Source organism: Culex pipiens, chromosome 2 (genome assembly GCF_016801865.2).
Source record: "Culex pipiens pallens isolate TS chromosome 2, TS_CPP_V2, whole genome shotgun sequence".
Lineage (NCBI taxonomy): Eukaryota > Metazoa > Arthropoda > Insecta > Diptera > Culicidae > Culex > Culex pipiens.
In genome coordinates, this window is record NC_068938.1 from 141,383,305 (window position 1) to 141,396,328 (window position 13,024).

The window sequence follows — 13,024 nt, forward strand, 5'->3', positions numbered from 1 at the left end:
TAAACAATTAAACAATTAAACAATTAAACAATTAAACAATTAAACAATTAAACAATTAAACAATTAAACAATTAAACAATTAAACAATTAAACAATTAAACAATTAAACAATTAAACAATTAAACAATTAAACAATTAAACAATTAAACAATTGAATAATTTAAAAAGATTTTTCGAAATTTATCCAATAAATTATTGGGTTATGTAATTTTTGACTGCCCCTTTTCACATAATCGCTGAATGCTCCCCGTCTGAGATGACGGCTTATGCCGATATCCGCCACTAGGGGCGCAACGATCTTTGGATGAATTAGGGGTGAATTATCGTGTACGATACAATGTTGTGCTCATGTGTGCGTTAAAGTTGTTTTCTTGGATGAACTCAAACCGTAAAGTTTATCAGAGAATCTCTGATAATCGATTATCAGAGATCGGTCTGATAAGCGCCAGGTTTGCGTGTGTACATTCTATACATGCAATAAACCGCATAGGCATTTCGTCGCCGTCGACTTAACTTGTCGTACGTGCATTTTGGGCCAAATTGAGTTAAGAACGATATTTTGTGCAGCTCACAATGCCTCACATTTTGACCTTCACAGATCCCCCAAATTCGATTTCAATCCTGAGATATTCAACGAAATCCGAAAAAACTCCGTGCATTTTTGTCACTTTACACAGCAAAAAATCCGATGGTAAAATCGCATGCAAAAGCATGCACATCACCTTTGTGAGAAAAAGCATGTAATATTGTATGAGAAAACGTGTACACAAAAAGCATGTGCCGAAGAAAAAAATCAGGTCTGCTCACCCCAAAAATAACATCAATCCGACGAGAGTCATATTCAGATTACCAAGTCCGCGCCCCAACCCACTCGGCTATCTAGCCACTATGAAATAGTCGGATCAATGCCAATGTAACAGTAGGTTTTCCGTACGTCGTATACTGTGTTAACTGCATACGATGTATGGGGAACCTACAGCGGCGAGATAGGAATTTTTGATTACCAATCCAAAGGACGGGGGATCGAACCCCACCTCGAGCGACTTTGATTTTACATTCATGTTCAGAGTTTCATGATTAATATCTCCTATACTTTTCTCGTAGGGAGCAGATGGGAATCGAACCCAGGACCATTCGCTTACAAAGCGAACATCGTAACCAGTCAGCCACGGCCGCTCCCATTTAATTTTTTTTCAAATTTTGTGTGTACAAAACCACAATTTTTTTTTTCGCAAAACCATTTTTTTTCGTCAGATCTTATATTTTATGAAAACTTATGATAGCATATCATCTGTACGGTTAGGGTGCCCAGAAAAAAATGACCCCCTGCTCCACAAGCGGAAAACGGTTTTTTGGGTTATTTTAAGCATCTGTGCAAATTTTGAGCGAAATTGGTTGAGATTAACCCGTTGATACGCGAGCCTAAAGTTGGTGAACAAATTGTTTTTCAGACAAAAATGACAAGGATCGTGTTTTACAGCTTTGGTATAATATTTGCATCGGCCTTATTGTGAAAATGTTCTAATACTGAGAAGTCGGAGTCGACAATTTGTTTGCTCGGAGCCGGAGTCGGAGTCGGCTAGAGTTGGTGGGTCGGAGTCGGAGCCGGAGTCGGTTGGAGCTGAAAGTCGGAGTCGGCTTAGTTCAGAAAGTCGGAGTCAGAGTCAGAGTCGTTTGAATATGACCCGACTCCACAGACCTGGTTGCCTGATTTCCTATTATATAAGTTTAAATATTTAACTATTAAATTGTTCGTAAATCTGTAATTCGAGAGGGGATTTCCTGATTGATTTTCTATCTTTGGCAAAGTTAAGGGACTATTCCAGAAAAATCAGGTGAGATTTTTTTTTTTCATTAAGATGATATAATTTAGAACAAAAAACATTTTTGAAAATGAAAAATCTGATCAACAATTTCAAAAATTTTGGCGTTTACAAATTTCGAACTAAAGGGTAACAATCAGAAAAATCCATTCAATAAAAAATGCCAGATCAATTTTACCTTAAAACAAAATGATTGAATGTGTCCTTGATAGGTGTATTTTGATCTTTATTTTTCATTTTATGCACATTTCCAAAAGAACCAAAAGCATTGCAATTAGCACAAACATTTAAAACATAGGGTAAACTTTGTTTTTCGCTCTAAATTTATATTTCAATCAAATTTTAACTCAATATACATCCTGTTTGTAAGATGAAATTTGACTGTGTGAATTCGTCGATCATTCGCAAAATTTTCCGTTTTAAAAATTACTAAAAATTTGCAGTTAACATGGGATCTAATTGCAATTGCGACATAAGACTTAATCAAGTGACTAACAAATCGTTCTTCTCTGTCGTTGAATCATATATGAAATAACCTTTTTTGACTCATCATTCCTCAATGAAGCAAATTTAATATTTCCTCAAACTGTTTAGCACGTCACCAGCTAGACTGAGCGAAGGAAAACATGTGATTTACCTTCATTGAAGAAAACGCGTCAAAACAACTTCCAGCAACGTTTCCGAACAACTGATTTCAATTTAGATACGAATTCATTACCGATTTTTTCTTCGACCGTGAAAGGTATAAGTATACCCGGGGACAGCATCGGCACCATTTGCAGGTGTATTCGAATTTATTGAAGTTGAAGTTCTTTGGAAGAGGTCCGAAAATGTTGAGTGAGTTGCTGTGATACTTGAAAGAAGATTTTGAATAATTTATTATTATTTTTTTATAGTTTATAGTTTAGTCCTTTATGGACTCTTGGCACAATTGGCTAAGGCTAGATTTATATCGGACAATGTAAGTTTTACGGATGTGAGTGTGATAAAGACCTTTTCTAACTGGGATTTCTCTAGATATGTTTAGCAATGCCCAATGGGCAGAAGTTGCCCATAACGGGTGACTGTCAGGCGTACATTGTTTGCGAGTACAATACCGAAAGTGTTCGACGTTGTCCAGGGGGTACGCTGTTCGACCCGATAACACACGTGTGCAACTGGGCCTTCATGGTGCACTGTGGACAAACTCCCACGCTGGCACCGAGTTGGCAACCACCGACTCCTGCCCCCGTACCCGTCACTACGGCCCGGCCAATCGTTACGACGAATCCTCCGTACATCCCGACGAATCCACCCTACGTGCCGACGAACCCTCCGTACATCCCGACGGCACCAACTCCGAACCCCACCACCGTCCAGACAACAACGGTCCGGCCAACAACGACGGTCCCCCCTCCAGTGACCACAGTGGTGAGCGTAGTTCCGCCGGAAAACAGTCCCTATCCGTACTGCGACAGCGATGGTTTTTACTTCCTGCCTCACCCGTCGGCCTGCGAAAGCTACTACATCTGCGCGTACGGAATGCTGGTTCTGCACAGCTGCGGCCAGGGTGTCTACTGGAACACGGAAACGAACCAGTGTGACTTCCCTGCCAACACCAACTGCACGAACCTACCGAACCCAGCCAAACCGGAAGATTCAACCCCTTCAGCAGGAACTACGGCCAGCTCGAAGCTTCCCAGTAAGATCAATGTTGTGCAACAAAAACATCGCCAATTCTAATCTTGTCCCGACTTTTACGCAGATTGTCACGGACCGGACATATTCTACCCCAGCACTGAGGACTGCGCCAAGTACTATATCTGCATCGGATCGTCGCCGATCCTGATGAGCTGCCCGGCGAACTACCTCTGGAATGCCGACACCTCCCAGTGTCTTCAGCCGGAGCGGGCTCGCTGCTCGAGCTTGATCGTGTAGAAGGATTTTTTTTTTATTATAAGATTTACTCTGTAGGTAATTTATTCCAAGATGTGTAATTAAGAGTGAACGATGTCATCATTAAGATTTTCATAAAGTGTGTACAAATGTCTGTGTTTTATTATGTCTAAATTCTAGACTTCCCGTCAATTACTCATATGGGATCATAGCGGAAACATTAAAATTTACGGAGCTATGATGGTCTGACCTATGCGTCATCCAGTATGACTTATCTGCTCTAATTGCTGTAATTGTAAACGCTATGGCAGACACGCTTTGTATAGTTTCCGGGAAAAATGATCAGGGAAAACCTTCCAACTACGAGGATTAAAAAAATGTTTTTAAAATTTTGACACTCGTGCAGTTTTCTTGCTTTCGCACTTTTCAAACTGTTTTTGCCTTCCTCACCTTACTAAGGAAAGGCTATAAAATCACTCGAAAATAATACTTCTCAATTTGACATCCTTGACCCACCTTCACGTATACCTATCGACTCAGAATCAAATTCTGAGCAAATGTCTGTGTGTTGGGTGGGATGTTGATCAAAAAAATTGCACTGGGTAATCACGGCACTGGCTCAACCAATTTCGTCTGTTTTGGTCTCATTCGATCCGTCTTGGAGTCCCATAAGTCGCTACTGAAAATTATAAAGTTTAGTTAAGTTCTTCAAACGTTATGCTAAAAACAAAATTTAACAAAAGTCCGGAAGATTGTAAAAAGAGTGGGTTTTGTAAGAATAAAAAAACTGTTGGAAAGGTATCGAAAAGACCATTCCGACGAGATCAAAAGATTGAGGATCTGACACCCTATCGAAAGTTATAAGCATTAAGTGTTATTTATGCACTATACGGAGGCCGGATCTCAGATATTTCGATGGAAACGTTGCCAATCTATCATGCGACCTGTCGTTGGATAGGTAATCAAAAGACCTTTCCAACGAGTTCAAGAGTATGAATAATGAGTCAAATTGATAAAACACTGAAAGGTCCGTCCTTTTGTGTCTATTTTTGATAGAATTACCCTTTTAAATGTGAGGAAGGTACCAAACACCTTAGGGTGGATTAAGCAACTTTTTTTTTTATTAAATACGTTTGAATTTGCAAGAATTTATGTTTATCAATTCCTTATGTCCAAATAGGCAATTTTGAATCATTGCTGCTCCTAACAAGTCTCTCGAAAAGTTTGAGGTATGTCCATACAAAAGTGAAATTAACAACATCAACGTGTTCTTTGAACAAATAAAGGGATTGTTTACAAAACAGAATATTTCACGAAATCACTGCAGCACTTTATTACCTGTCTGGGGGAGTGTTTAAGATGTTTTTGTACTTGGAATTTTTATAATCTCGTGATACTTTCCACGAAATGTCAAGAGCAAGAGTGCTAACATTCTTTTTTTTCGGAATTCACGCGTCATGCGGAAGATTAGCACTCCAATTGCCCAGACACTAAAACAACGAGATAAGATTACCCTTTTTCATCTGGGTGTCGCTACTCGGTATAAAAAGCAGGATAATCTTACTTGTGTCGCAATAGTATTCTCCTCATCAAAGACGCAAAAGACGTTTTAAAATGTCTCAAAGTAAGTAACGGACAATGTGTTGGACTTATCATAACTTAACTTCCGTTCTTGGATCCTCCACAGAGCTCGTGATCATTGGCCTTCTCGGCGTTCTGTTCGGCACGTGCGCCGCCAACGTCTGCATCGATGCCGGACTGGAAACAACGGATGGCTTTCTGCCCAACGCGACCGATTGCACCATGTACGTCAGCTGCTTCAAGGGACTCCCGTACGACATGGCCTGTCCGATCAATTACTTCTTCGATCCTACCCTGGTGAAGTGCAGCGCCACGTACGTCTGCCCCGCTCCGAGCACGTGCCCGGAAACCGGAATCGTCAAGCAGCCTGTGGCCGGAGTCTGTGCCGAGTACTCGTTGTGCATTGACGGAACGGCCTACCCGAAGACGTGCGCTGCTGGACTGGCCTTCAGCGAGGCCAAGCAGAACTGCGTGTTGGCTGCAGATGCCGGGTGCATCGAGAACAAGTGCGCCACCATTACGACCGATCCGAAAATCTACGGTGATGATGTGTGCAGTGCAAATTACTACATCTGCGATAAAGCTGGGGAACCGATTGCCTTTGCCTGCGATACTGGACTCATCTTCGACGCCACCGTATTGGATTGCATTGTTGGAGAGTGCCCAGTCGTGTAAAAATCGTGATTGAATACGATTTGTGCATGGCTACAAATTGACTTCGTTGTACTGAAAGCTGGATGCATATTTGTAATAAACAAAAGTATTATCTTTAACCAAATTAAATGTATTTACCTTATTAAGCTAAGATTAAAATAAATTTCTAATCGGAAAATGCATCTCTTGTTTGTCTCTTGTATTGCCTTAGAAAAAACTTCACGACTCATTTGTCCAGAATTACTTTTTTTCTGTTGTATAAATCGACCAATCATTTGTGTGATCATTCTCTGTTCATAAATAAGCATCTCCATAAACTGTACAATTTTGGTTTATATGGACAAATAGTGCTAGCCACTCCTTGTACTAATTGCATGAAATATTCAACTTCTATGCAATAGCGATGAATTTACCTAATTCTTTATCAAACTCTCAATAAAAACGTAACTAAAAGCCCTGCAACCACCCACTACGAAAGCTTTGGCTTACACTTACTTTAGAGAAATTCGCTCTCCCGTCTCCTTCATGCTCATGTGCTTCTAAACGAAGGAGCTCGCTTCTTCTCTTGTAACCTATGGTATTTGCATCCCAAGATTAGTGCGATCGTTTGTTTCGCGGCACGTTACGGAGGGAGCACTTGAGCAGGCTTGCGGGCAGAACGACCTACTAGCGTAGCTGTCCAGCCCCTAAGGACGCTACCAACGCTGCACCGCTAGTTGCGCTAGTCACCGCCAGGAGCGCACGGTAGACGCCATCCCGTAGAAAAGCCGTCCTACGATCTGGAGATCCGGACGCAAGCAGGAGGAGCCTGCGTTGATTTGTGGACATCCAGGTATTTACCGTTGCTTTTCCCCAATCTATCGCCGTCCAACCTCCCTCCGCCATCGCTAATTTCCGTCCCCATTGTGCCCACAGAACCCCTCGGTGTTCGTACGCTTCGCGTACAGGCCGGCGCAGACGCATCCGTTCCGGTGTGGGAACCGCCCTCGTGACGCCGCCATTTTGGTCTTCTGACCAACCGTCGCGAGATAAGACGCCAGCCTCGCCAGCCGTTACACCAACCGACGCCGGAAACCAGGCAGACCGGTGGATTCGTCCGCCGTAGTCCCAGAGTCCGTCAACATACTTGGGAGCGTCGAGGCAGGTGGCGCAAAAGAGGGTCGAGTACGAGAGCAGCAGTTGACCGCCCATAGTGGTCGCACAACGAGAGAGGAAGACGTGTCCCGCCCAGGTTGACCGAGTCCCGGAGGTCGGTGGAGGCGTGTAGCGGTTGTTCCAGGAACGCGAGCTGAGAGTGGAGAGAAAGCGGAAGCAGCAGTTCCGGAAAGGGCCCGAAGAAGAAGGAAGAAGGACGTGTGAGGTAGGAGTAGCTTTTAAGAAAGTGGGAGAACGAGGAACGGTACTGTCGTGATCGGGGACTTTCTTTTATAATAAAAACACAGATAGTTTGCAATTAACAAACAACACGTCTTATTCCACGCAAATTAACCACAAAACTGATTTGACAATCTTCATTCTCTCTTTCGCCAGCCGCGCGCATCTCGTTGTTTTCTCGCTCGTTGTTCTCTCTCGCAGCTTGCTAGCGCGCTCTCGCACTCAATGCGCAATCAGCTTACAAGGCAATATTCATGAAGGTGCGCACTTTTTGTTGCGCTCTAAACACTTATTTATGAATTATATCAATCTTATAATAAATACTCATTTAATAATTTAATACATATTCAATCCTGCAACCCATAATCCCTACAGGTACCCTATAGGTAGCTTGGCTGCCAATAAATGCTTGTAACCGGAATAAAGTGGGTTTGTTTTGTCCGTAGGTTCAATCGAGTGTTTCCCTTTCCGATTCCGGATTAACATGCCTACCCTGAGGCAAAGAGGGGGGTCTCACTAATGCTGGGATAAGCCCTCCATAGTTTATACTCTCTCAGGTTCTCTAAAAGACACTATAGAGGTATATACGTGCGCATGTATTCCGTATACATACACGAACAAGATTGAGGTTAAATTTTGTCCGACCAGCAAAATCAAATGGTGCGCTAGTGTGCGTACGAGAAACGTCATAAAGCTCTATACATCTGAGTGGTGCCATCTATGATAAATTTAATGAACCATTTGAAAGCACTGAAGTGTTTGTGTGCGTGCGCTAAGCGGAAAGTTCCGACAGCTTTCAAATTATGTAAATAATTACCCACCAAAACAGTTTTTCAAACATAACTCTTAAAGTACTGCACTGCCCATGATCGCATAAATGTCCCATATGCATTTTCATCGCTTTCAACCCCAATTGTTGTCAAACAACAAGGGGTCACTTTGTAGTTTGACACCCATTTTAACACAGAACTTATACTTTCTGTCAAACGTTTGGTTTGATAGTAGGTGTGAGTCCTGTGTAAAAAGTGACAGTTTGTTACTTTTTAGTTAGACTTGTCAAACCAACGATGCACAAACTAAAATGAGACCATCCACTAGTATACCTACATAAATCATCTTCACTTTTGATTTAAAAACTGAAAATCTCAGTTCGCAATAATGCTCCGATCGCATCTTAATTTTTTTATATTTTTGCAACATTCAAATCGTTCTAAAACCAATTTTAGGAAAATAAATCAAATCACTAAAAATTTGAACTTTTTAAATAAGCCTCCAAGGTATTCACGTATACATATCGGCTCAGAATCAAATTCCGAGCAAATGTCGTGTTGATTGACGTAGAATTTTGTTTCTCACTCACTTTTTTCGGAACTGTCTCAAATGATTTTGTCGGATCTATGTTTTTGGTTTTGTCTTCAGGTCCTTTAAGTCTTTTTTTAATTTCATCCGGTTTGGTGCACTGCCCATTTTCGCATAAATGTCCCATATGCAAAAACAGCAAGCTGAGAAAAACGCATTTGAAGTTTGTCCCACACATAAGGCTACATAAGTTTTTGCGAAAAAAAACTGGATTTCCTCCTGATTTCTAGAACAAAGTACTGGATGTTGTAGGCTTTTCGGAAAGAGCACACGATTTTGAACCAAACTGCATTTGGGGTCAAACCATCGAAGTTTCGGTGTACCTGCAAGATCTATCATTCTGTACAAAGAAGAAAATTGTTGGCGCGAACTTAAAAAGTTGTACGAGCATCTACCTTGAAGAAGGTATTCCTTTTGGCTGGACATGCGCAGTTCAGATTTGCTGTTCCAAAGATAAAGAGGCTTTGAAATATCAAAATGAACGTTAGTTGAGTAGTTTTCGTGATTTTCGCAAATTATTTCTTCTTTTTTTAATTTGTATTTTTTTTTAAATTTATATGAACCTTTGTCTATTTATTTCCTATGTGAAAAAAAAAATCAATTTTGCTGGCTATTCATATGAAATGCTTAGGTAAATAGATGAAATTTTCTGATCAATTTGGTGTCTTATGTAAAGTTGACGATAATTATTTCATTATTTCATCAAAAAAATTAAAGAAACGCTTCTAATACATTCTATTCTGATGTGTCTAAGTGCTTAAATTTTTTTTACAGCTGTATAACGGAAAATGATAGAGTTTTTTTTTACTTTTTAAGTGTTAATTTAGCGATCTCAGCAAGTAAGGGTCGTACAGGGAAACCTCTTTTTACGCGATGGCGTTACGCTTTTAACTTCGTCGATTTCTCTTAAAACATACAATATTTTTGCTTCAAAAAGCGTTTTGTAGATCTGAACAAACTGTTTTTAAAAGATTGCAAAAATATTTCGTCGTTCAAGAGAAATCGAAGAAATGAAAAAGCGTAACGCCACCGTGTAAAAAGAGGTTTCACTGTATCAAAAAAGCAAAATATAGAGAATTTTCTAAGCCAGTCTCAATTTTTTTTTTAAATTGGGCAATCATGGGCACTTATTTCAAAAAATGAACAACTGCGACTTTTTTCAAAAAAGTTACCTAAAAATGGCTATAAATTGAAATTTTACTCAAGTGCTTTTGGATTGCTTATTTGATTTTACATCGAAAAATGAAGTTGAAAATAAAAAAAATGAAATTTTTTGCAAAAAAAAAAAAAATAGAATTGATTTAAACATTCACAACTCGGTCAAAGATTCTGGAAATTTCTGAAAAGTTGGCATTTGATATCCTATAAAACATATTAGAAAAAATGTGTTTTTTTGCACCTTGCATCATTTTTTCAGTGTAGTCCTTATCCATGCCTACAACTTTACCGAAGACACCAAATCGATCGAAAGTGCCTTCAAAAGATACATATGTTCGAATTTTCATATATCATTTTTGTATGGGCAGCTGCCAAAGTTGTATGGAAAATTTTATGGACAAACTAATGATGCAGAATGGCCCCTTTGGGCATACCGAAGACACCAAAAAAGTTTCAGTCTGATTAAAAAATTCAAAAATTCAAATAAAAAAAAGACCGACTTCGTAGAGCATTGCTCTGATTTGATCCATAGTGCATGATGGTGCAAAATCAGGTTTCAGGGATTTTTTTTTGGAAAAAGGTGATTTTTGAAAAAATATCGATATCAGCTTTAAAATGCATTTCCACTGATCTAAAGCTTAAAATATCGTTAGTCAGCAACTGCTTTTGGTATATTTTTGCTGAACATTTCTTTATGGTTAAAAATATCAACAGTATTGCTTTGCCTAGAATGCTTAAAATTGGTATTTTTCTAGAAAGTGTTTCTTAACCCAATAAAATTTTCACCTTATTTTTTTATTGTTTGGTTTATTACATCGCAATGCGCTAAAAAATGATCTTGGAAAGATACAGGTTAATTTTATGAGCATTTTTTTTAATTTTGCAAAAAAAAAATATTTCCGAAAAACTTCAAAACATCTTTTCAGGATCAATTCTTAGCGCTTTTGGATGTTCTACAAAGTTATTCCCCGGATCTGACTAAAGAAAATTTGATAGGATTTTGGGAAACTTTCTCTAAGAAGATGTTAAAAGTAAAAATTCCCCATATTAAAATTCCATGCTAACTTTAGGTTAAAACTTGACTCACTAAAATTTTCAGGCGCTTTAAATTAAACACTTCTATCTTTTTCATATATTCGTGATACTCGTGATATGTGATACTAATGATAATTCATTTTTATTGATTTTCTTATAAAAAAGGGAGGGCCGTGGCGCGGTGGTTAGCGGCTTCGGCTGCCGATCCCTAAGCAGCTATGGGGCGCGGGTTCGATTCCCGCCTTATCCTCCTGGCCTTCTATCGGATGGGGAAGTAAAACGTCGGTCCATTTGCGTAAAAGAGGTTTTGGGTGACTCATCACACACAACCTTCGGACGCCTAGAAATGAGCAGAAACTTGCAACAGAGACCACAAAAGACCCGGGGGTCTTTAAAGAGAATTATTTTGCTTTTTTGGCCCTTCATACGGCAGTAATTTAAAGATGCTCCCTTTAGCAACTGTAATTCTAGGCAACCGCTACATAGATCATCCTTGTGGCCCTGTTAGTTAAAGCATCAAATCATATCAAATAAAAAAACTTCCTGAAGTCCGGTTATTTTTAAAAACATTCGAAACCAATTAGCCCTCCTTGCTACGATATGCACTTCTGCTTTAATTTATTGACAAACAAATCTGAGCCCAACAACGGCGTACAAATACAGTTTTTATTTCCATCTGAGTTCTGACCAAGTGGCCGCAACCAGCAGCGATCATCGCACATGGGCGCTAATGACAACAAAAAAGTGTCTTCCACCTTCATTCCCTCCCCAGTAACTTCCAACGACCGTGTCAGTTTACGATCATCGTCATCATCACCACTGCGCGGTGTTCACGCGGGATTGCATCATCGCGACCGTAACTTCGCTGAATAACTGCCGCGACTTGGCACGCGGGGTTTGAGCCCTACTAGGCTCATAAAAAGAGACTCGGTTTTTATTTTTGGTGTCTGTTTATCCATATTTGTTGATTTTGATTCCTCTCCAAGTTCTCGCAGTTCTCTGTGTAGATGTCTCACCGTTGAGCTTTTTTTTTGGGAGGTGCTCGTACTGCAAAAACCTGCCGTGACGAAGTGGTCCGGTGAGTGTGGATGCTGCGTTGCTTGCGGTGAAGTTTTGGGATCGATTCCCGGAGGGTTGATGGTGTAGAGTGCTCGACCACGATGCGTTTGTGCAGTGCTCTGACCTCCTCTTACGTTGCATTCCCACCCAGAACCGCCGTCAGCTCCAGTGACCTAGTGAGCAGGTTTTGTACAACTTCTTCTTCACGCAATTATTCGCCGAAATGCAAGCGATTTGCCGTTTTACCGTTGCTTCTCCACAAGTTTTGGCCACGCGAGTTTGGCTCACGTTCAGTGGCGACTTGCCAGACTTGGTCGTCGGTGGGCGTGTCATCGGCGTGTACGGCATCAACAATCCGTACCAGTACCGGTGAACAACAAGCGGTAGTTCCTCTAGCGTGCGAAACTGAAAGTACTGCAGGTCGCGTGGCGTCAGCTGATGTACTGCGAGTCTCCAAGTGGTGCGTAGAGCTGCGAGCTTCTGTTTTTGGAACAGATCGCGTACTCTTCTACGCTGTGAAGGTGTGAGAGATTGCGGTTTCTGCCGCTACTCCGCGAGCCGGTTTGTGATTCAGCAGCGTCACGAGATGCAGCGCAGTGAAGTTCGTCGTCATCGTCGGGGCTTGACGACCCTTTAGTTGCGCCGGGCGTTACGTGAGGGTGTGCGGGGTTTGGTGACTTCGATTCTTTATCAACCGTTTGGGGTGTTGTTGTTATGTGTGTGATAACGGTGGTAGCTTGATAAACGCACCCCGCACTTGAAAGGTACCTGCACCCTACGCGAGCAATATAGTATGATTTTGGTGAGATTCTTCGAGAGCTTTAAGTTGTTGGGAGTGTTACCTGGCCGGTTGATAGTGAGCTGATAAGTTGAAGAAGAACGGCGTACCGTGTATCAGACGGTGGTGTTCGTCAAGGTGCTGAACGATACAGTGATGAATGGAAAATAATTGTTCTGAGCGAGGGTAACAGCAACGCGACGTGAAGGTGTTACTTTATCGCGGAGAATACGTGCTGATAGCAAGGAGACGGTGGAAGTGTTAATGGTTCTCGACAAAACAAAATCTGAAATAGTTAATAGTTTTTCGATTTTTGCGAATTCATTGT

At 40.9% G+C, this 13,024-nt stretch overlaps 3 protein-coding genes across 3 annotated transcripts in view; 2 read left to right on the plus strand and 1 right to left on the minus strand.

Annotated features, from left to right (window-relative positions):
* The first annotated feature begins 5,269 nt into the window (after positions 1-5,269).
* On the plus strand, positions 5,270-6,115 carry LOC120425799 (chondroitin proteoglycan 2-like). Its single transcript, XM_039590410.2, has 2 exons — positions 5,270-5,322; positions 5,386-6,115. The coding sequence occupies exons 1-2, from the start codon at positions 5,313-5,315 to the stop codon at positions 5,952-5,954; spliced, it is 579 nt and encodes a 192-aa protein (XP_039446344.1). The 5' UTR covers positions 5,270-5,312; the 3' UTR covers positions 5,955-6,115.
* A 5,589-nt stretch (positions 6,116-11,704) lies between these two features.
* On the minus strand, positions 11,705-12,462 carry LOC120425795 (uncharacterized). The gene is made up of 2 exons (XM_039590403.2): positions 12,165-12,462; positions 11,705-12,091 (listed from the first exon to the last, which is right to left on the minus strand). The coding sequence occupies exons 1-2, from the start codon at positions 12,264-12,266 to the stop codon at positions 11,705-11,707; spliced, it is 489 nt and encodes a 162-aa protein (XP_039446337.1). The 5' UTR covers positions 12,267-12,462.
* The window catches only part of LOC128093078 (uncharacterized), a 51,243-nt gene continuing 50,680 nt past the window's right edge, over positions 12,462-13,024 (plus strand). The window contains exon 1 of the mRNA XM_052708642.1: positions 12,462-12,834. The gene's annotated coding sequence lies outside the window, so the exon portion shown is untranslated. The remainder of the gene's footprint in view (positions 12,835-13,024) is intronic.

Bases quoted from the DNA above. Each gene is read 5' to 3' on its own strand.
- LOC120425795 (XM_039590403.2), bottom strand. From the start codon at position 12,266: ATGCCGTACACGCCGATGACACGCCCACCGACGACCAAGTCTGGCAAG. The intron at 12,092-12,164 runs GTAAAACGGCAA...CCTGCTCACTAG, and splicing joins AAACTTGTGGAGAAGCAACG to GTCACTGGAGCTGACGGCGG.